Here is a 24,512-nt window from a genome sequence, read left to right as displayed (position 1 = left end):
AGTTCCTATAACTTCCAAGTCCTAAATTTAAGTTTAATTAAGTATATAAGTAAATACCATAAATTCACACGCAAATAAGGCATTTATTAATACCATTTACATGCTTATTTGACCATGTGAATCTACAAATCAGAAACTTGTATTTATCACATATTCATATCAAAATATCTGTATATATAGACTTGGAAAGCCAAAATCTTCCTCTGGTTACATCATTATAGGTCTACTAAAGCTTCTCTCAGGTCAGTGGTATTGTTCCAGCTTCCTGTTAGTACAGCAACCAAGTCTGGCCCAGAGCAAGTTTTTTGTTGCTATTGCTGAGATATACCAGTAAGGAACTGCCTGTCATGCCCATGAGATGCATCTCAGGCACAACACATCATCTGTCTGAGACACATTCAGTCCTGACTGAATGGTGGAAATGCAAACTGGAAAAATGAAATATTTTAGATGCATTTAACTAACCACTCTTTCAATTTTCAGCCTGTGTAGATGACAGCAAAGAAGATTAACTTGCTTCTATCTGACAGAAATCACTAGACTTCCCCAATAAGTAGGAAAATATGACTTTTTCAAGTCTCAGTGAAGGCTTAATCTATCAGAACTCAGGGACAGAAGGGTATATGGCTTTCTATCTCCACCAGACAAGGAGAGGACCCGGGGTTGTTTCATGCTCATGTATGTTCACACAATATCCATTGAGGGCAACAGGAAGATAGCCATTAAGATGCCCAAGCAAACCCAGGTCATTGGAAAGGAAAATTCACTCATTCATTCTTCTGTAGCCATTCATCTTGCTCCTGCCTCCAAGCATGATCAGAGACATACTTTGAAGGAGCCATTGCCAAAGATTATGGCTTCAGCTAGGGGCTCTGGGCCACAAAACCATGGCGTCTCACTTGGCTACTTCCAGCACCACATGTGGGCAGCCACCATGGCTGGAGCTGGTCCCAGGTAAATGGTGGAGCAGAAGGGCCTGGCAGGAATGCTGGGCTACAGCTGTGTGAAATGCAGGCAAAGGTGACAGGCAGAAAGGCTGTGTCTCTGCCAGGGAGGCTAAGACATGACAGCATGGGGGTCAGCTTACCAGGAAATCTTCTTCACAGAAGACCTTGCCATTGACAAAATAAAAGGCTTTTCCTCTCAGCTTTCGACCTGAGGAAAAAACACAGGGAAAAGAGAAAGGTCAGCAGAGAGTGGGGAGAAAATGCGAGCAAAAACTGAGAAACGAACAACAAGGACATCTGAACATGGCCACTGCACAGCTGGAAAAGAGCACCCAACTCCAGCACTAGTCTTCCCAGTCTCCAGCCCGACTAACCCCAGCTCCAAATCCACTGGTGGTCACTGATGAACACCAATTGCTGGATCCAGACAACAGACCAACCTCTGGGCAGGAGGAGGTAGCTTTGCAAGCCGGAACCACGTCCTGGCAGATTACATGAAATAACCTGGCAATAGCATGTGAGGGTACTCTGACTCACACTGGAAAACATCCCAGGAGAGGATCAAGGAGGAAAAAAGAAAGGACATGCAGAGTGATCCATACTTGACACCGTTCCTCAAAATGTCACATCCATGCTGTTCTTCTAGAAGATGCCTTCAATCAGCAGCTGCCAGATAAGCTGCTGCAATACCCGACCACCTGCTCTGCCTGCAGCAGAGTGCAACACCAGAGTGCTTAACACACTTCTCTGCTCCCTACCAGCACATCTGTTACTGCAGCTGCCAACAAAAGTTTGAAACCATTTAAAAAAGAATTATTTTTTCAAACTAGAATGTCGTAACAGAGACAAGATGACAAAGTTTTTTCCAAGATGGGACTCTACATATGGGTAAGATTTATATTTACTACAGCTTTTGTGTTTATGCCTCACATTCGCCGTCTGTTTTCAGTTCCATGTAACTATGGCAATGCATGCTCATGCTGCCACCACTTCTTCTAAATGCCCTGCCTTCACCCCAGAGAAAAGGGATAGGTTTTGTTTGTTTATAATAAAATGCTGCTTTTACCTTTTTGCAGCCTGCTCTCCCTATTCAGCCAGGGGTTTGAAATGCAGCCCAGCACTGGAGCAGCTCTGCTTGTGCTGCTTGGTCAATGAGCCCCAAGTGTGTGTCTGGAGACAGCACCCTGGGCAGGGGGAGCAGCACTGTCCAGGCACAGCCAGAGCAGGACCTGCTGCAGGCTGGTTTCAGGGACCTGACAGGCATTGCTGGAAGGAAATGGGAACTGAGACACCAGTGCCCAGAAGCCTCCTGCTTGAAATGCTGCACGTGGCAAGTATCCTTAAAAAAAGTGATTGCCAGCTGCTGGGTGTATAAATGTGGACGACACACAGGACTGGTCTGGAGGTCACATCTTGGTGCTGGATGACATGCACCTACTTGGCAGCCTTCAACAAATAACCATGCTGCTTGCAAAGCCTTAGGAAAAGGAGCAAGTCAAGTAAAACCACTTCAATAAACTACAATCTTTACTGTTTCCTGAGTACACCAGAGGGCACTCTCAGGCTGGGAAACAACTCCAGCTGCTCCTCGGGAAATTGAGATGCTCCAGTAAAGTTCTAAAGTTTTGCCAGTGAATTCAGCCATACCAACATTTCAGCAGTAGCCCTTAGTGCCCTGCCCAGGTTTCAGCCATCAAGGCAGGTGAAGGACATGGCAGCATGTTTCTCAAGAAACGAGCCCGGTTTGCACACGCAGCAGCTCCATGGCTAAGCTGCAGGCACTGCTCACCCGTGTGTTTAGTGGGTGGCGTAGGAGCCAGAAGCACACCGCCCTGGCACACTGGTCATCCCCATTCTCCTTGAATCCCTGCTGCGGACAACTGCGTTACCTGGCGGTCAAAGATGACCCAGGGCACCAGCCCATCATTGCACCAATGCAGACATCAGACAGGACACGGAAGAAAACCTGACAAACCCGCAGGCACCCCACTCTGATTTCTCTCAGTCACCCTGATGCTTTGCCAAGGTTGACAAGACCAAAACAGAACCCAGAGCCCAAAATAAAAAGTATCTAATCTTGGACACATTAGCTTTGCGGCCCATAACTCAGAGTGCATATTTGTATGATAACCCCTCCTGTGTGGCTGCCCATCCAAGTTAAGCCCAGCATGCTTGTCAGAAGTTGCAGAGTCCCAGTTTCTGAGGAGGGGAAGACAAGGCATGGGTACACCTGGGATTTGCAGCACCTTTGTCAACAGTGGTCCTAAACAAGTTAACAAGAAGCCCTATGCAGCAAGAAGTACCCCCAAAAATCTCCCGCTGATTTAAATAGAGCATTGGGATTTGGCACTCCTAAAAATGAAAAACAAAACAAAAACCATTTAACTTTGATTTTAAATTACATGGTAGTGTGGGCCCATTTAGTGCAAAAGGCCCAAGCAACTTTCCACCTGTATGCAGTGTCTCTCCTTGAAGACAAGCTGGCAGTGATGAGGAAATACATCTGCGTGGAGACATGCAATGAGGAGACACTTCTTTGGACAAAGGCTCTGCCCGGTGCATGAGCAGCAGCCGTTCCAGCAGAAACGATGAGGTTTGGATCACTGCCACCACGTCATTCTTCCATGGTGACAAAAAAAGCACTTACCAGCCATTCTGCACCTGGTGTATTTTTAACCCTATGACATTAGCAGGTCAAGATTGATGGCAACAGACCTTCAGAGAAGGTGCCACAGCCAGCGCGCTGTGTCTGGGTTTCTGCAGCAAGGTCATTCAGCAGAGGAATAAATCACTTTATAAAGGATTTATAAATTGGCTGTTGGTGATACATGGGCCCATGAAGAAGAGGTGCTGACACCAACAGCACTTTGAGGGAAGGAGGGGGGATGATTTAACTACTTTCTTTAGGGAAAAGGTGGTAATTTTGGCTACTTTTTGCTCCTCTCCATGATTCTCTTTAAGGCCCTGGCAGAAGTGTAAAAGGAAATTTGCCAAAACCACAAGTAATCAGGTGCCTCTTCAGCCGCTGCAGGAGTGATGCATGCAAACTGAGACAGTTTCTCCCTCTGCTGCTCTCAGCCTCTCCCTGCCCGCATTGGGATGGACTTCTCCCAACATCCCTTTGAGGTGAGGAAGCATCTCATCATACGCATGGGAAAGCAAGACGCAGGAAAAGCTCATTTCCCCAGGCTGCACTGGGGACCATCCCAGTGGAGCTGGGAAATGCACGCTCTGGCTGCTGCCACACCAGCAAACAAACAGCGTTGGGACTGACTGCCCCACAGTGCAGAGCAGGGCCGCAGCGGCTTCTGTCCCGGCACTCCCTGCCATGGGACAGCGCCTTAAATTAAACAAGTGACTCTCAAATGTGATACTTCTGACTGTGTGCCTGCAGAGGCTGGTGTGGGTTTTGCTTGAGCACAGAGATGCTACCATACTTTCACTGAAAGGAAGGATTGAGAACTTCAGTGGCAGATAAGGAATCATGTATTGAACATTGCCTACTTTAAATAGGCATCACTTTAAATATGCATCATGATGACTACAGAGATGATATTTTTGATAAACCCAGGAATATTAATGCATGGCTTGCCGCTTTCAGGCACAATTGCTCTTACTACATGTCTTAAACTGCTGGCTCCTGACCGTATTTCACTTTCACTTCGCCCTAAATTTATCTAATCTCTCACCTAACAATTCAGGCAACTAAAATTCTTCAGCATTTCAACACTACTGTCTTCACTCATTGTTACAATATTTCTTGTTCCTCTCCTGTCTGAGCTTTTATGTACTGTTCATCCCTAACACATCTGTCTAATCTGTTTAGCTGTGGGACCTTCATGATGACCTCAAGGTCATTTCAGCACCAATTTCAGAATATTTCAAGTTTAGTCACTAGTGCCTTTGTGCTAAAATAAACACACTTTGCTTAGTAGCTGATAATAGGCATACCGTCAGGCTGCACTCCCAGCATGCTAGGCTTTTGTCCATCGTTTTCTCAAATGACAGCTCTCTCCTTTTGAAGTTCATACAGAGAGGGGTTTACCAGGGACTTGCAACGGCTCAAGGAGGATGCTGGGAGAGGCATCATTTGCTTGCTGGGAAGCTGGACCCAACTTTTTCTTTTGAAGTTGCTTTTCCATTATTTATTAAAAGGACAATGGGGTCACAAACCCATGTTCAAAGACAAGAGATTGCTCTCAATACATATAATGGTACAGGGCGATGTCCAGATCCCAGGGGTCTATAGGGATCCATGACCAGGACCCTGCATTGCCAGGGAGGCAGTGTGGACCTCACTTATCACTTATCTAAGCACCATGGGGTTTCCTGTAGTATCTGCACAACAGATGGGTGAGAATCACTGCAGTCTGGCAGCTGCTTCTGTGTCCCTTCCATGCTGACAGCCCTGGGCCTTCTGTCATTACAAAAATCAGTCCTCCTTAGAGCACCACAGCTGTAAGAGACATTTGGACATGTGATTAGTAACAGCAGGTTAAATACAAAAGGACTTCAGTTTCCGGAATTACTGGATGTAACCTCCTGACACACTGGTGGGACAGCAGGCCAGGAACACCATCCGTCTAGCTGCTAAGGATCAAAAGCTCCTCCTCAGTCCTGGGAGGCTCTGGCTGCAGTCCTTGCCCCAGTTTTCATTTCCCCCACATAAAGCTGCGAGTAGGTTCAGATTGAAGAACCTGCTCTGGTCTGTGCACACCCTGCAGGCAGAGCCCAGAGACCTTGGCTCCCCCATACCATTCAAAAGTCCCTGCTGCCCACAGTTCAGCAGTACATGAGATCCACCAGTCCCCAGCCAGCACATGCGTTTTTGGAGCCCTCCGTGGATACTCTGCTGACAGGCAATATGGTGTCCTACCATGCGCAGCAGACTAGGTCAAGCCTCAGAGAGCTCTACTTAATTTCTGCCATCTGTCTCATTTCTGCTGGCTGCCGTTAAAGCTGGATGCAGCACTGAGACTGACACAGAAGCGTCAGTATTTCCAATCTGCTCTTGAACTGGGGCTGCATGAAAGAGTCACTTAGATGCCTGCACATCCTCCAAGTCATAAACTCAGACTGTGATCAACTAGCAGACACCCCAGGTCAGACCAAAGTCTTGGTGAAATCGTGGGCAGGAGGACAGGATATCTCTTAGAAGAAACTGTGCTAAGACACAGTAGCTCCATTATCATGTAAGATGTTCAGTCTGTCTCTCAACTACACCAGCTCTATTGTAAAATTGAAAAAAAAGCCCTCTGCACTCTCACCACACATTTGAGGGGGTAAAAAAAACCTCAAAGAAAAAGATCTGATGCCTGAAAGCCAAAAGCATGCTCTGGCACACGTAAGAAAATGTCAGCCACCTCTAACGGCAAAGCAACCACAGGTGAAAGCAGAAATGACTCCTCAGAGAAAATATTGCGAAAGGACATAAAGTCATACAACTGAGCAACACATCTCCTTTGATGATGGCAAACCATTGCAAGAAGATATTCAAATGTTTTCCTTTTTAGGGAAAACTCCTAGAAGCTTCAAAATTCAGAGGTGAGATAGTCACCCTGGAACAAAGCAATGCTGCAACCCAGGGAGTCCCTGCTGAAGTACCAGTGCCCAGCCGCTCTCTTCATCGCTCTGGGGACAGCTGCCCTGTTCCCCAAAATGCACAGAAACCAGGCGGGCTTCAGAGTTGGCCTCCTGCCCCATCACCCACTGACTGTCATTGAAATGCGTAGAGGCTCAGGGGAAGAGGGAGTAGGGGGCAGTCTCTGTGTCCTCGGTGAATGTAACTGCATTGGAATTATATGAGAGAGATATTTTTAAATTTCTCTAGGTATGGGAAAGGCCCCAGTGCTTTCTGAGCCACTACTCAGAAAATTACTCATAGATACCAATGAAACATCATGAGAAACTCCCCAAAATCTTTACAGCACAATTAATCCTGTGCCTGTTCTCAACAAAAACCAGTACTTTGAAGATGACATTATAAAATACAAAGACTAGAAAGACTGAAAATATATTTCATTCAAGGTTTCAACCTTTTTTCTCACATTGTCCCAACAATTTCAGACTCACAGCCAGCACTAAAACACACGCAATCAACTCAGACCACCAGCATATTGATAAAGCCCTGACTGCATATCTGTTGTGTGAGCTGAACCCTTGCACCTTTCCAGGGGGTGTATCTACTGGACACGTGGACCATGCCAAAGCTCCTTCAGCTCAGACCCCAAAGCACTACGGCCCTGAAATCTGGCAAGAAGAGGAACAAGTACTGTCATCCTACTGTGAAAGCTGCCTTGGCGTTTCTCATCTATGGCAAGCACTTCTTGTGCCAAACAGCAGGGATTTCTCACCAGAGAGCTGAGAGACTGAAGACAAAAAGTCAGCAAGAACAAAGCAGCAATTTAGACTGGAGCAGAAACATGCACTGATGCCTTCCCTGTCTCCCAAACTGTAAAGCCAGGCATGTCTGTATCTTTTCTGACGTTACTTTCGCTAAAAAAATATATATTGTTTACTACATGGAATCTGGCATGATAATTTTATTAAAGGGATGCCAAGGAAGGATTACCAGCAACACTTTGCACACTCCACTTTGAAGATCTGCACATTTCTCACGCATATCACTTGGTGTAGTGGGTTTATATCCAGTTACAGTCAGTAAATTCTGCCTCCACTAGAAGAGCAGGCAGTTTCTGCATCTGAAGATAACCATACATATACATGCGCCGCGGGGAAATTCACTTGGCAAGGCTAGGCTGGCTGTCCTGCTGTCTGGGATTAAATCGCACTTGCAGAAAACGGTGACTTTCTACTTGTAGAGTTATTTAGTGGTACCAATAAAAACGATGGCCTTGTTGTTCCAGGGGTTACCTACCAATACAGTACATGATTACTCAACATAATTAGCCTAAAGACACCAAGAGCTGCATTGCTCTAAGTAGCCATGCTTTATAATCACTGCAGCAAGACTAATTAGTCCAAGCAGAGGGCTACGCTCGCAGATAACACTGCTTCGATAGCTTAGCTACCTCGTTTAGTAAATGACCCCTGATACCTCTCAACACAACTACATTGTGAAATATTAAATAAAAAATATATATATCCAGAGGGTGGCAAGAAACAGCCAGCTCGTGTGATTTCCGATTACCACTGGAAACACAGCCTGTTACCCTTACGCAGACATCAATCTGAGTTTGCCAAAAAAAAAGGAAAAAAAGAAAGTAATACAGTAACGTTGACGTGTCAAAGGTCAGATTCTGTAACCTCACAAACATGCAAGGTTTCCATCTCCTTGCAATAAGAGGCTAAAATCTGGTCCTCGTTTTGGCCCTTCTGCTGTAGTTCAACATCAAACCTTCCTTCAAACTACCTTGCAATCAGTCCTTTCTTTCTGACTTCCTTCCTTGCCTACTGATTTCCTTCACAGTCATCTCTGACACTTCCCTTGCACTTTTTTAGCTTTCAGATTTCCTCTGAGGACCAAGTAGCTCAAGTACAAGACCCTTATGCTCTAAATTATGCTGCTAGCAGAGCTAAAAAGGTCTGCTTTCCGGCAACCTGTGGCAGTCAGATACAAGCTTGGCTGGATCCTAAAACACTAAAAGACCAGAATAGGTTACAGCAATATCATCTAGTTAAATCTATGTAATTTATAGGGTCTCCTTACTACCTAAATAATAAATATCAATACCTGCATCTTTCGTATTATGAGGAGGTATAAACAAGTGATTTAACCTCAATAGTTAATGTGTAACAAACCATTTGGTAACTACAACTGTCTGTCCAACAAACCGAAAAAAAAAAAAACCAACTGAGATAGAAACAGATACCTCAAGCTTGCCGGAAATAGCTGTATGAGTTTCGAGGCCTTTTTTTTTTTACCTACTTTCGTGGCCCTCCTGTAAAGCAAATATAATTTATTACTAGTCCTGCAGAGAGAGCCTGAAGTTTTTTCCTCTCCCCCTCTGCAAAAAGCTGCCTTGTTTGTGTCTCTGCCCTGTAGCAAACAAGAAGATAAATGCGACATTTATGCCAAAGTAATCATTTTAGATCTGTTGTTTTGACCTCTAAGCTAAATTTTCTGTATTACATGCCAGTGGATCAGATAAACCAGCACATTTTTTTTCCTGACAACTGAACCCTGTAACGTATGCACAGCTCTGCTCAACAAATTGCTCTATCATTTATTTCTGAACATATGTGTATCAGGAAACAGAGGATGTAGGAAATTTGGCACTATGAGGTATCACACACATCACCCCCCGCTCCTTAGACCCTCTCAAGTTTTCTTTATCTGGGAAACCAATGCACATTTGGACATAAATCCAACTATGAGCAAAATTAGAAATCCTCCCTAAAATGAAAACAGCAGGACAGTGGATATAAATATCTGGAGGACAATATGCTTTACCTTAATAGGTAATTTTGTATATTTTATTTATTGGAGCAAAGATATTCAGCATTCCACCAGAGCAGAAATTTTAGGATTGAAATCATGAGCAACCTTGACTTCTCAAAGACAAGTTTGTACTGGATGTTGTCCAAGATGAACTCTGCTTGACCTGAAAAGTACTACTCACTTTTCAGTTAGAAACCAGTTTCCACAAAGGCTGCTCAAGACCTGCTTTTCAGCTAGACAGACAACACCATCCAGACAAATATTTCTTTTTCTGGCAGATAAAATGGTCTCATCATATCTAATGCAGTGACACGAGTGACAGAAAGCCTGCAGAGAGGCATGGACTCTCTCTGGGTGAACAATGGAGTTGCACACCCTTCATCCCTGTAGCAGCTGATGGTCCGAGGGACTGGGAAATGACCTCGGTCTGCGAAAGGGGGGATTCCCCTCGAGTACATTTCCTCCCTGAGCGCAGGGCAGGACAGTATGTACCAACCACCCCAGGCATCAGTTAAGCAGCTGCAATGCAAAGAGACTTGATGAATCACAAAGTCAGCCCAGCTACGCCTTTAGCAGCACAGCAGGCCAGGCGGCAAAGCCCTGGCCCAAGCGGCTGGCGCACAAAGGCCCTGCAGACCGCAGGGGCAGCGCAGGAAACCACCCCCTGTACCGGGGGGGTTCTTGCAAGCCTTGCCACTCATAGAGGTGTGTGCAGGAGTGGGAAACCCCACTGCAGCATGGGCTTCCCTCAGGCAGCGCTGAGCACTGGGAATCCCACCACCACACACCCTCCTCTCCATCCACCTGCACCAGCTGCAACAGCATCTGACTTCCATCTTAGTACGGCCACTGCCCCAGCAGGAAGCTGGGGCTTGAGCTTTCATGAGTGGCTACTCTCCTGCATTTAACAAGCCAAATTAGTCTTGTTTATACTCCCATGACTTGCATTCCCCTTTTTAATCTCATATGGAAAAACAGTATTTCTGCTTGGAAAAATATTATTATTGCTCTCTCCCTTTCTTTTTTTTCCCCCCCTATCACTTTCACTAGACATTGCCTTTTTTTTTTTTTACTTTCCATTTGAAATCCTTTGCCCCAGCAAATCTTCTCAGCACATTTCTCAGTTACAGCCTGGGTAAAACAGAAAATGAGCTTCACTTGGCTAAACTTAGCTTCTTTCCATCTTTCTAAGTCTCACCTGACACCCACACCTTTTTGTCTTGCGTTGGAAACCTTCCGAAAGGGTTGCCTTTTAGAATAAGCAGTAAATAGCTATTCTTTCAGCCCTCACCAATCCACCTCATTAGAAATGGGATTAAGCTATTTTTTAGCCAAACACAAACAGGAGTACCCACCGCAACCACAAGTACCTCTCTACCGCTGCTCTCCAAATAAAGATGGTAAAATTTGTTCTAAAAGGAGAATCAAAAGTGTTGCTTTCTGAAGCACCAGTTGCACGGTAGTGATTTTAGAAATTTAAGACAGCTCGAACCTGCTGCCGGATTATTTTTAACAGGACCGTTGTGTGCAAGGTCAATTTGGAGACCGCCTGGCCATGGAGGGTGAGAGGTCCCTGAAGCAAAGCCCTGGCTGCAGCCAGGAATCCTCTCTCCAGAAGAAGGTTTTGAATTAATTTATAAGAGAGGACAAAAGATGAGCCACTGATTTCTGAGCCTTTAGGACACTGCCACCATATGCAAACATCACTTTTTCTTTTTAGTTTTCCAGTCTTCAGTCAGATGACGGTGAGGTTGTCTACTGAAAACATAGGTGAGGCAAGGCAGCTGGTGTCAGACAGCTGGGAAATGAGCAGAGTTCAAGGTTCAGCTATTATTAAAAAGCATACACATGTTTCTATATTTATTCCCACTTTACAGCTCCAAATAAAACACATGCAGTTCTGATGAGTTTACAACTTTAAATACAACGCAAGAAAAAAACCCTAAGATTCATCTGGGAAAACCATACTAACATATCCAAAAGCACCAGAAGGATTATTATTTTTTTCTGCCACCACATATACAGCTACGTTTCTAAAAATATGCTACTAGCCCTCTAACTAAACATAACCAAACAGAAAAAACACTGCCTTACAAACACAGCCAGGATTTGAAATCAAGAGGCCTGTTCCTCACCCCAGCTCCATCAGAGGCCTCCTTGAAAAGCCACTTAAGAGGATCCATACATTGCAGTATGCTGTACACTCCAGCAAGCTTCAGATGTGGGTCTGACAAGCGGCAGGGAGCTCAGCAGGGCCAGCTGAACTATTTTCCCCACTTCTCAGGCAGATTTCACAGGGCTGATCATCACTGCTCCCAGCCTGATACCTCTGGCACAATAACTAGCTCACTTCCTGCAACCAGAGAGCAAGCTAGCAGAGACATGCCCCTCCATCTCGGGGCACGGCTCCATTTCTCCAGAGAAAGAACAAGAAAGATGTGTAATCTGGGTCATTCCTGTACTTAGATGCTTTGTCCCTCAGAAGGGCAAAATTATTTTAGCAAGTAAAAATAATGCACGCAGTGAAAACACCATCAATGGACTGACCATGCAGCAGCCCTATCTGAAAAGGTGTTTCCAGCACTTGCAGAGCCTACTATTGATACTCTCCTACCCTGCCTGCACCCTTGACACGGTGCTGACCCAGTGGCTCTCCCTGGGGTCTGCAGACTGAAAGGCCAGAGCAGCTGTGAAGTCTGACGTGACAAATAAAAAAACCTCTACATGTAAGAAAATGTGGCTATAACTGAGAGGCAGAGGAATGAAAACAATCTCCCCCATACCAGAAGGCAGATGGCTGGGCACAATCTAAATATCTTTTCTACATGCCTTGCAAAAATCCATTCAAAACCAAACAGCAACCACCACCACCACCAAGACATATAGCTGTGGCAAACTCCAGCTGTGAGATAATTCAATAACCACCTATTTTTTTCCCCCCTTTACACCAGAAAAATGTTAAGCCCAAAGAGTTTTCCCCAGGGCCCTGCACTGGCGGCAGGCCAGGCACAGGGTACTCACTGCAGGCTCCGCAGGTGAAGCAGCCGTCATGGTAGAGGTTGCCCATGGCCTGGCAAGCCTGGTTTGCTCCATACACCCCCTTGCTGCACTTCACACAGGTCCCTGGAAGAGAGAGAGGGAGAGAGGTCAGAAGTGGGACCCAGCAGGGAGGCTGGGGTCACCGGCTGGGTGACCACTCCTGTAATTCTGCATGGTGGCTCAGCAGCTTAGGACCAGGTGGTCCACTGAAGCCAGAAGATCTAAGTGACATCAGCATCACTCGCCCTGAGAGATTACAGGGTGTTAACAGGGTCACGATGGTCACCAAACCTCCACAGCAAAAGCCTTTTGCACAAGAACAGCCCTATCTGACTACAGCAACATCTCCTTCTCTCATCCTTCCCCACAACCTTTATGTACATTTAAAACCACTTAAGGACCCTCCCAAAAGCCTGGGTGGTAGTAAATGGTGTTCAGGGCCATTCACAGACCAATAGTTTCTGCTACTTACTGCATAAAATAAGCTTGTTGGTTGCAACTGATGTGAGGGGCTAACTGAAGACGTGTGTTTTCCTTTAAATCTTCATTGCTTGCAGACCCCAATCACATCTACTTAAGGCCCTAAGGATTTCCCACTGAAACAGAGCAGGACTACCTGACACCTACCTCTCTTCCCTCTGTCAGCCATGTCTCAACAGAGACCCAACGCAGGTGCTACCTACAGACCACATATCCTGCCCAAATGTTCCTCTCACTTCTTGGAGGACAAGGCAAGAAAGAAGTCAGGTTTAAGGGGAGGACACCTGCTGGTGGCAGCAGTGGAGGGGGGCTGACTCTCAGGTGGCCTGTGGGGCAAAGGAGAGCAGGGGGAAGCACACACAGTGAACTTCTGGCTATAAGCCATCCCAAGTACAAGTCCAAGCTCCTCTCACACCCAGGCTTTCCTGCCATCACCATCATCTAAAGACCAGGGTCAGCTCTGGAGCTCCAGAGGAGAGAGAAGATGATCACACTTGGCTGTTCAGCTCAGTCTCTTGCCAGTACAGCCAAGTACGTTTCCACCCGCAGCCCAATGTGGGGCTCCAACCCAAAATCTGAGCCGGGCAGAGAGCACAGGGTGAGGATTTCTACCTCACAAGGAAGCCTCTGGGACCCTCCAGGCACAGACCTGCGTGACAGGGGGTGGGAATAGCAGCAACAGAGCAGATGCACAGTGGTGGTGGTGGGGAGGGACTGCAGGGAGACTTCAGCACAGCAGGTTCACAAAGGGTGTTGTGTGTTCATCTAGGGACTCTCAAATCTCACCACATTTTGATGTAAACCTATTTTGGTAACAGAATAAGAAGTGAAAACTGAGTTTCACACCCTTGACAGCATCCACTAGCAGGACCTGCTCCCTTCACCTTGCAGTGAGAAAGGCAGCAAAGCCACCCAAAACCACTATTAGTGGCTGAGGAGGGAAAGTCATTGTCCAAGGAAAATGACATATCAGGCCAGTTGGCTTCAGGCATTACCCTGTGATTGTGACAGATCAGTTTTAAAGCAGCATCACCCTTTAACTACCTCTAAATGAGCAATGTTAATCCATGTTTAAGCAAATAATAAACACAAATTTACCCAAAAGGGGCAGTGTGAAGGACAAACATAAGATGTGCTTATGTCTCTGGTCTGTGATGACCTTGCAGATGTGACTTCACCTCCAGGTCTCTCCTTTCACAACTTCTCAGTCCCATCCACCTCAGCTCTTAACCTCCCTGGGGCAGGCACTGTTGGTCATGTCTTGCTCCTACTGGCCCAAGAAACGGGACAGCATCATCTTACTGGAGATCCTTAGTCATGCTGTGGTTAACAAAATTTCACTTCTTTCAGGGCACCACAAGCTTCAGAGTAATTAGAAAAATCTGGTGAAAGCTAGGAAGAAACCCAACATACTTACGACAGTGCTGAAAAGTAACTCCCAACTGCAGCAGCACCACGTTGGCACTCCCAGGGTAGTTAACAATTTCTTCCTGCAGCCAATAGCTGCAGCTGTCAGTTTTCACACTACAGGGATAAAAATGCTCAGGAGCCCTTTGCATGTGGTTGCTGAAAAGCAGATCCTTCTTTTTCCCAGGGCAGACCTGGCTCTCAGTGCTGCAGCTGCCTGTGTGCATTCAGCCAGCACGCTGAAAGCCATCCTAGCACTGCTCCAAGCAACACTGCACTCAGAGCCAGAGTCCAAACTGACACAAACCTGGAGAGAAGGCTGCAGAGAATAATTAGTTACTCTGTTTTGTCCAAATCCGACCTGAACTGAAATGCTAGCTTGGCTGCAGGCCCACCCCAGCACGCAGATTGGCACCAAGTTAGCAACACTTACTGGCTCTTTTTGAACCAAGCAGATTTATCTCACTTATTGAAAGAAACATTTTAAGAAAGCAAAAGATAAATCACACAAGCCTCAGAAAAAAAAAAAACAAAAAAAAAACCAAAAAAAACCAAAAAACCCACACAAAACCCCAAACCAAACACACCCCTCCCCAAAACAAAAACAAACAAAAAAACCAGAAAAGACAAGACAAAGAAAAGAAAATCTGGCTTTTCAAATGGATGTGTTCTCCCAGAAATTCACACATTCAGCGGCAACATGAGGTGCCGTGAAGTCGTCTGACACAAGATCTAACAGCTACATCACAAAATTCACTCTCAACTACAGCAATGCAGAGCAGAAAGTTTTGAGCAAACCTGCTGATTTTGCTGCTTGAAACCTTCTTTCCACGACATTCACCAGGGTTTCCACAGAACCACTATTTATTGCACTGCAAGTGCTGCATTTTCCTCTTCTCTGTGCCAATGAGCAGCTGATCCAGAAAAAAATCACCAGCTTGCTCCGATTTCCTCCTTTCCAGAAAGCAGCCGGGTGATACTGAATATGGATGAGCAGCAAAGAAGAAGCAGGAGGCAGAAGGCACAGCAGCTGAGCGCAGGCACAGCACACAGTAAAGGTGCTGGCAGGCATCTAAAGCCACTATAAAATACCCTAATGCAAATCCCATGAAGGGCAAAAATTGCCTCTGCTGTCTCTTGTCCATGCCATCTAGGCTTCAGAGCGTAGGCACTGCCCCTGCACTGTCCCTCTATGGGATAGATGATGGTCCAGCCAGATCCTGCAGGAGCTGCCCAGGCTCCTACATCCATAACCAAACCTTCCTCTACCACCCACCCCTTGACTGCTCCCCCCATCCTTCCTCCTTGCTTTCAGTACATGCTCCATTTCACACCCAGATTAATTCTTGTATCCACTTCTTTAAATATTTAGGCCCTTAAAACATGGAAAATAGTCACAGAATGAAAGGGCTTTTAAAATAAATTGACAACATTGTCTGTAAAACGTATAATGTGCTAAATTACCCAACTACATAATAGCCAGCCATGCTATAAATATTTATAGATGTCCTGTGGCAAGGCTGGCAATTGGAAAATGGCATTATGACAAATCTGTGTATAGCTTATGCTTCTATCTGCTAAATCTTACCTGGAAGCCAATTAAATCTCACTAGCAATTGGAATTACTCTAGAAATAAGTCTTTGCTTCTTCCAAATACAATATTGTGAAGTATTTTAAGCAACATACTTGAGTTCATCTCTGGACTTAATCTCTGACTCTCAGCACACCTGGCCTGAAAGGGGAAAAAATGTGGTTTTCATTGATTTTTCCTTTCCACTTTTTTTTTCCTGCTGTTTGCTCCCTGCTGCCTTAATGATCCTGTTCTTTTGGCTTAGGCCATGCAAGGAAAAAGCAATACCTGTTGCTGACAGCAGCCACTCACTGAGCTTGGCAACATGTGTGTGAAGCCAGTGTGATGGAAGGCAGCACAACACAAGCCACATCCAACCTCATCCCGCCGTGAAACGGGCTCTGTGCCCTGCTCCACGCCAGCTCTGATCACAATTTCCCGAAACAGTGCTGAGCGTGCTTTCTGCTAGCCAGGGTGTAGAGTTAAAATGTCAGCATCATCAGTCCAGCCCCACATGCCACTGACACTAGTCAGCAGCTCTGGGTAATCTGCTTGCCATAGAGCAGCTTTTAGCAAAAAAATTTGTCCTCAGCTCAAAGCAGAATGATCCTGAGTAGCCACAGACCAGCAAGATGCCTGATTTCTGCACTGGGTTACTTTGCTGCATGTAACAAGTGCTTATGCAAGCGCTGATCTGAGCTGATAGCTCCTCCAAAATTACAGCTTTTAACCTCAGACAATGTTATTAAGGTGAAATTAAAGGTTTATCTCTAGCCACCAGGATTGACAAGCCCGAAGCACCACACACGCGCAGCACCGGTAAATTCATGCTCGAGTACACCGGCAGAAGGGTAGCAAGATTTGGAAAGGGAAAGGGATGGAAATTGCTGATTTCGGCTCAATTTCTGCTGGCAGGGCAGCCAGGCCCCGCACAACAAAGAGATCTCTGTTCCCTTTCGCATCATGAGGCAAGCAACCCGCCTGCACTGCAGCTGAGTGCCTGAACAAAGGGACCTTTGGGGCAGAGCTGGGACCAAAAGCATGCCCTGTAAGCCACTTCCCGGCGCTCACCATACCCCATCTCGGCACTGCAAACCAGAAGGAGGGCTGCCGTCAGGAACAGCCTCAGACCACGAGGTCAGACAGGTCCCATGCAGACCTCAAGGGCTGTCAGAAATGAAAGTGAACTCAGTGCCATGTCAGTCCCACCCTCAAAGTTCAACAAGTGTATTTCCATTTACTGTCAGACTCAAAGTGTTTAGAGACTTTTTTTTCCTCTTAAGTGTTGCTATTTCACACTCACCAGAAGGAGCTGCTACTTACTGTATCTCGCTTGCTAAAAATTCAATGCAAACCATGCTGAACAGCAGCATTTTCTGGGACTGATTGGTATGATTTATTTCCACATGCCAGACATCATCTATCTACAACTCAAGAACAGAGTTTTGTTTTTTTTCCAGCAGCATCCCCCTTCTCAGCAACATCCAAGGACAGCCGAGCCCTCCTACACGTTCCTGTTAGGTTTGCTAAGGTTGTCACTTAATTTTGGAGGGCCAAATGTGATGGTGTGCTGCTTCAGTGGTGAGATTTCCTTGCCATGTCAATCCGGTCCCAGGTAAGAGGAATGAAGTGGCACGATGGTTCTTGTGGTATGTGTCTGTGTACGTAGCTAATCCAGAAACAGTACTTGTAAGGGTAAGTCTGTCCTGCCCTTTCCACTTACTCCATGCAAGTCACATTTCCATGATCACCTTGACTCTTCTCCATCACACATAACTTTTTTTGCATGCACACACCCCCTTATAGGAGGCTGGATTTATGCTGAAGAACCAGCAGTTGCATTTGAAAGAAACCCGCAGAGCCTCTGTATGTAAAATACCTCTGGTATCATCTTTCCCATCTGCTCAGACACACATGTGGCTAATCCAGAAGTAAACCCCAATGCTTCTTGGCAGAAGCTGAACCTTCACAAAGGTTCCCCCTCATCAGAGCACACACCAGCTTTCCTCTTAACTTGTCCCCCTTTCCCACTCTGACGGGGAGGACCCTCATGAAGGTACAACTTCTGCATTTCTAACCCACCCATTTATTTCAGGAGAACCAAGCCCTCCACTTGTGCACACACATTTTTCAAAGACTGTCTGCTGAGAAAAGACTTCACCCTGTCATAACCAATGTGATGGTCAGTTCTTCAGGTTTTACTTCAGACCTTCTCCAGAACCTGATGCCACGTCCCCGTGGCTGACCTTAACCAAGTCATTTCTACATCAAACTCTAAACTAGACACACTGTGTGCCTCACTATGTTGTTATCCACTACTGTGCAATCGCTCTTGCTGGAGAGCTGATTTCAAGGATATTTGGAGGCCCATATGAGATCAAGTACCTGGAAACCCTGGCAATTTGGTCCCGTCCACCACTGGGTGACTGGGTTGTCAATCAATGGTAGCAAAGGTGTACAGGTACTCCCTGCCCAAAGAACCACAGAGTTGGTAAATGCAATTTTTGTGTACCTTTTTGTATGCCATGTTCTTGACCCCCATCTTTGCTGTAGACAGTCATGTATACACTGGCAGTGAAGTATAACAATGCCATCAAGATCACATCAGTGACAGTTTAAGTACATTATAGTGATGTCAGAGATTATGTTAACTCCAGTGCCATATGAATGAGGGTCCTTATTCCCTTCAGTCACCACTGCCACAGTATCCTGTCCGAAAGACCTATCGATCTTCTGCCTCAACTCCTTCCTCTTCTTCCCTTTTGGTAGATTTTTTCTTAGCTTGCAAACCCAGCTGAGCTCCCAAGAGGAAGGGAGGAGAAGCGCATACTGCTGTAATCTTGAGGAGCCATATCCCAGGCAACTACTTATTTGCTTGATTCCTTGCAATGAGATAAACTTTGAAATCTGCACACACCCACTAGTCCATGTGCCATGATCCTTCCAGCTTTCCTTCTTCCACCAGGACACGTTTCACCCTGCCTCCCCCTCCTCAGGCAGGCATCTCCTTCCAGCTGTGGTCTCCCAGGAGCAGGCAGCAAGGGTTGCCTCCGCTCATTCCCAGTGGAAATGTTATCAACACCCATGTACCATACAAACCTTAGAAGAACTTTCATTTTAATCAGAAATTCTCCACTCATCAGCCCTGAAACTACCATCATTGCTGCCAAAGCATCCTGGGGCACCATCATCAGTGAGGCTTGGTAAAGTCCACAGGCGCGTACAGCCTTAAAAGTTAAACAAATTGTGGTTTCAGCAGTGGTAAAACACTAACTTCACTATGCACAAGACTCTGAAAGAGCGCTGCTGGCCTTCAAGTTGATCATACCCATTCAAAGGTGCTGGGGTTCCAGGTCTCTGCAGGCTTCAGAGATTTACCTAATGAAATCTCCTCTGCCTGACTGCTGGGAAGCATCCCAGTGTTTCACTGCAAAACAAGATGCCTGAGGCTCTCCTAAAATATATGGAGCTTATCATCAGCTCTGCTCTAAATAATAAGGAAGCCAGAACTCAACACCTAACAAATATAACTAGAAAACAATTTATAAAAAATGTTTTAAAAAAGCTTTTGGTAAAGTTGTAGATAGTCTTCATCAGATGGAGATTTCCATCTAGCTATATTAAATAAGCACTGGTGAAAACATGTGCTACACATGACACCTCTAAAAGCACCCATCTGTGCCTGCAGACCAAGGAACTGTGTGGTACCACAGGCTCTGCTAAAATAAATGGTAAAACCTCCCTGCAGACTCCACAGCCCCTCAGCCAGGCCTCACCCCTACCAAGTCCCTTCCAGGCAGTGCAGGCAGATGGTCAGTTTGACTGTGCACCTGCCCAGCTCCTACCTAAAAACTCGTCCGGCACCATTGTGCTGCCTCACCTAATTCAAAACATCTGCGTTACACTGGGGCGTGCTAGCAGAGGTGTTGCAACTCCCCCATTCACTCCTATTTAATTAATCTTCCCTTCAGCAAGTGGAGATGAAGGCTGCTGCATCCAAAGGAACACCATGGAAAATCAGTGGGATTCAGGCACCTCACTCCTGGATGTTCCCTGGAAATGGTACACCAAAAATCTGAATACAACTTAAATTGCCTTCCACCAACACCTCCCAGGGACATGGGGCCCCTTCTCTGCTGCATGGGAACCAGCCACTCCAGGGAGCAATTTCAGGATTTCCCTCCCCAGGCTTAAGACCTGGGTGATACCTGAGACTCCCTATGTCCTATTTGACAACCCACATAAATCAAGTCAGCACTTCAAAAGCACTCTTGGAGAACCCAAATTCCTCCAGGGACACGTGTAGCCCATACTGCTCACACATAGGCCACAATTAAAAAAAAAAAAAATTCTTGGCTTTGGCTTTGTTTGCTTCTTTCTTTTCACTTATTATACATACCCTGAGCAGACAAAAGTATTTTGTACAGCAAGCTGGTGTTGACAGATAACCAGATTGACTGTTAGTCCTCAGCAGAGCATCCTACCTATGTTATACCTAGTCTGTAGCTTATCCTTTCCTAGGCTTTCATTTACAAATACTCATTTTCATATAGTGAAGGAATAAGCAGGCTCATTTACTGTGACTAGAATTAGTTGTTCATGATAAATATCTGGTCTAAACTGAGATAGACCAAAGGGACTGTATGTTAACAAGACAGACAAATCCATCTTAAAAAAAAAAATCCTCTTGTTACAAAAGCAGCATCCAAAACTAGGAGAGCTGCAGGCATTTCAGATAAAATAAATTGGTCATATGCACACCAGTCCTGGTTTCATTTCCTGGCTCTGATGTACTGCAAAGCTGCTGCATTAGACTTCCCTTCACTGGAGGAAAACCTGCAACAAACTAAACTGTTGATCCTTTTTATCACTATTGCAGTAGTATTTATTTTCAATTCTGAAGTGTGCTAGCTTGAAGGTAGGGCATATCAGAAGACCAGCTGGGTCCTGCATTCCTCCAAAGGAAGTAAGTGTGACAAAAAAGAAAATAAAAGTGAGAAAGAAAGGGGGAAGTGGCCCAGAATAAAAAGACCTTGGTACTTGCCCCTTCCTGCTCCTTGGTCCTCCACAGGGGAGATCTGCTGAGTATTCCCCAGAGTTGAGGTTCCACAAAACTTTTCTTCTTTCTCTGCCATGACTGCATTGTTTTTCTCTCTCTCTCTCCTGTTTTCAGAATTTCTCAGAGACTACACCCAGGTGTAAGACCTCCTGCCAGTAGGATGTCAAAAGACTGCACCAAGGATCTCCCCATCTCTTCTCCCTCACCAGGGCTCACCGGTAACTCACTGACCAGCAGGACTCTCCATGCTGTCAGAATTACTCCTGCTTCACTACAAATTTCCCCACATGATTAAAGCCCCCCTCAATGCTACCTCCTGTTTTGTGACAAAAATGTAAAAATCTAACCACTGACTCGGTGCCTCTGCTTTCTCACCCCATCTCCATGCACATTTTGGACGAGGTATGATACAGCTGGTTTACTTGCCCCGTGAAGAGAAGACACACGCAGCAGGGTCTGTTGAAGAGACCCTTGACACCTCTCCGGGGGAGCTGAATGCCACCTCCAGCAAAATATATTCCCATTTTTGAGCACTGTTTCCCAGGAGACTGTTGTCCCAACCCCATCTCCATTATCAGCTCCTTGTCACGGCGTCCAGCCAGCCCCCCCCCCAAGAGACAAGACTCCTTGAGCTCATTCAAACCACAGGCTACCCGTATGGGATGCGAAGTGCCCAAACATGTTTTCAGGCCAAAACGCTCCAAGTACAGCAACTCAACACATCACTTCTCTGCGACTGAATAAAAATGCATCTGCCCTGCCGCAAGGCTGAATCCAGTCTCAAATACTAAGATAAACAATCCCAGCACAGCCCTCTGTGGGCAAGTACCACCGCCTTATGCCAAGAAACACATTTTGATATGCAATTCGCAACTGAGCACTCGGTGGTTCCTCCAGCTATGTCCCCGAAGCTCGGCGTTGAAGCCCATGGTTGCTCCTGTGCGTGCAGACCACTGCTAAGCCACCCACCGACCCCACTGGACAGGAGCCCGTGCAACGGCACCTGTGCAGCCTGAGATGCAAACCCCTCCTCAGCACCAGGCTGAAGAGTTTAATCTAGCTCTGCTTCTGTGACCGTGGGTCTTTTAAAACAGTGAGGCAAATCCACACGCTAGACCTGCTCCTGTCGTTCATTAAATTAGCCGCGGAATTCTCAGCCTTCCCAGTAGCTTCGGGTTTTCTTCCCCCAGAAGCCGAACTATCTTATCTGCTATTCATTTGCAAAGTGGCCCGGCAGGGAAAGGAAATGCTCAATTTGCCCCTGACCTGCCATCCTGGGATAGTAAATCGGTTCAATCCAGCAGGACATTTAATATTCTCATTGGGAGATCCTCACATGCAAGCTGCCCCTTTTCACTGCCAAGTGCCAGCAGTAACCTCTGGTGGTCTGGACTACTCGCAGACCCGAGATTTAGGGAGGTACATGCCTACCGCCTGTTCTTCCGCTGTCTTCAGGATGCACTGATCCTTTCACAGCTGATGGGGACAGCACCTGGGGGTAGGGGGAAATCCTAGCAAGTCTGGAAAACCACCACCCTTCCCATCCCCAAGCAACTCCTCTTCAAGAGACCCCGCAAGCACGCCCGGCTGTGGCCACCTCCGTGGGGTGTACCACCAAGCATCCCCCGAGCTCTGTACCCTTCTCCATGCCTGTGGCGTACAGAGGCGCGACTCCTTCGCAGGCTGGACGGCTGCTGCCTTCCCACCCACACGTGGCCAGGCAGTGTACTGGTTCTCCACGTTTTAAGAGTACTGTCAAGCAAAGTTAAGTGCCTCCCTGTCAGCAACGAAGAGCACTTCAAATGATGCTGCTCCGGCTTCTTCTCAGCACTGTCCTCCCCAAAGCTGCTAAATTACCTTTGCTTTAAAATTTAAGAGGTAGGAATAAGGACAAAAGTGTCACAGGAGGAAGAGCTTCCAGCCCTTGTGATAAGTAAAATTTAAATTACAAACCCCACCCCGAGCAGATGATAAAGAATAATGAAGCAGGCGAATGGTCAAGCGCAACCCTGCAGGTGTGAACCCTGCAGTGACACTTCGCAACAAACCCTTTTCACACCGACTGGCCGACTGCCTCCTTACCGAAGTAATCGGCCTTCGGCCGAGCATCCATCTCCTGCTCCAGGCGCTGGGTCAGTGCCTCCAGCTTCAGCTCAGCCGCCGACGGCCCTTGCTCTGGCTGCGGAAGGAGGGTCTGGCAGGGCAGCTTCACTTTCGTCATGCCGGAGCCCTCCTGGTGACCAGCATCCAGCCGTGGGCCACTCACGCTCTCGGGGAAAAGCGGTTGTGGAGCATCTGGAGCCATCAGCCCGCGCGAGGCCAGGCGTGAGGAGCCCGACTCGGGGTTTGCGCTGCTGCCGTTGGGCCGGTGGTTTTGACCGTGGGCCACGTAGTGCCCGCTTGGGCTGGGGTAGGCAGCGGTGTGCTGGCAGTCCACGCTCGGGGCGGGTGTGGAGCCGGGGGGAAAGGACAGCAGGACGCCCTGGTACCACAGCTGGCTGCTGTCCCCTCCGGTCCTGGGACCACAGGGCTCAGCAGGGCCTGAAAACCCCCGGGCCGGCTGCACCGAGGGGGTCGAGAAGGAAGAGGACCTCGGCTGCGGCAGGGCACCTGGTGCCCCCTCCTCCATCCCCACCGGGAGTGCCGGGGGGGTTCTTGCAAGCCTTGCCACTCAGAGGTGTGTGCAGGAGTGGGAAACCCCACTGCAGCATGGGCTTCCCTCAGGCAGCGCTGAGCACTGGGAATCCCACCACCACACACCCTCCTCTCCATCCACCTGCACCAGCTGCAACAGCATCTGACTTCCATCTTAGTACGGCCACTGCCCCAGCAGGAAGCTGGGGCTTGAGCTTTCATGAGTGGCTACTCTCCTGCATTTAACAAGCCAAATTAGTCTTGTTTATACTCCCATGACTTGCATTCCCCTTTTTAATCTCATATGGAAAAACAGTATTTCTGCTTGGAAAAATATTATTATTGCTCTCTCCCTTTCTTTTTTTTCCCCCCCTATCACTTTCACTAGACATTGCCTTTTTTTTTTTTTACTTTCCATTTGAAATCCTTTGCCCCAGCAAATCTTCTCAGCACATTTCTCAGTTACAGCCTGGGTAAAACAGAAAATGAGCTTCACTTGGCTAAACTTAGCTTCTTTCCATCTTTCTAAGTCTCACCTGACACCCACACCTTTTTGTCTTGCGTTGGAAACCTTCCGAAAGGGTTGCCTTTTAGAATAAGCAGTAAATAGCTATTCTTTCAGCCCTCACCAATCCACCTCATTAGAAATGGGATTAAGCTATTTTTTAGCCAAACACAAACAGGAGTACCCACCGCAACCACAAGTACCTCTCTACCGCTGCTCTCCAAATAAAGATGGTAAAATTTGTTCTAAAAGGAGAATCAAAAGTGTTGCTTTCTGAAGCACCAGTTGCACGGTAGTGATTTTAGAAATTTAAGACAGCTCGAACCTGCTGCCGGATTATTTTTAACAGGACCGTTGTGTGCAAGGTCAATTTGGAGACCGCCTGGCCATGGAGGGTGAGAGGTCCCTGAAGCAAAGCCCTGGCTGCAGCCAGGAATCCTCTCTCCAGAAGAAGGTTTTGAATTAATTT

The 24,512-nt window shown here is 46.8% G+C and overlaps 1 protein-coding gene across 2 annotated transcripts in view; it reads right to left on the bottom strand.

Annotated features, from left to right (window-relative positions):
- Positions 1-23,561, bottom strand: part of LIMD1 (LIM domains containing 1) — a 33,916-nt gene extending 10,355 nt beyond the window's left edge. For both annotated transcript variants that reach the window (XM_026842714.1, XM_026842715.1), the window contains exons 1-3: positions 22,987-23,561; positions 12,370-12,471; positions 1,088-1,155 (exon numbers count right to left, since the gene is read on the bottom strand). In XM_026842714.1, coding sequence (XP_026698515.1) covers positions 1,088-1,155; positions 12,370-12,471; positions 22,987-23,533 — 717 coding nt within the window. In that variant the 5' untranslated portion in view covers positions 23,534-23,561. The remainder of the gene's footprint in view (positions 1-1,087; positions 1,156-12,369; positions 12,472-22,986) is intronic.
- Positions 23,562-24,512: the final 951 nt, after the last annotated feature.

The sequence above is a fragment of the Athene cunicularia genome (assembly GCF_003259725.1).
Source record: "Athene cunicularia isolate RWA chromosome 2 unlocalized genomic scaffold, athCun1 chr2_part1, whole genome shotgun sequence".
Taxonomy (NCBI): Eukaryota; Metazoa; Chordata; class Aves; order Strigiformes; family Strigidae; genus Athene; species Athene cunicularia.
Note: the sequence above shows the minus strand (reverse complement) of the source record. Positions and strands in the feature narration are given on the sequence as shown.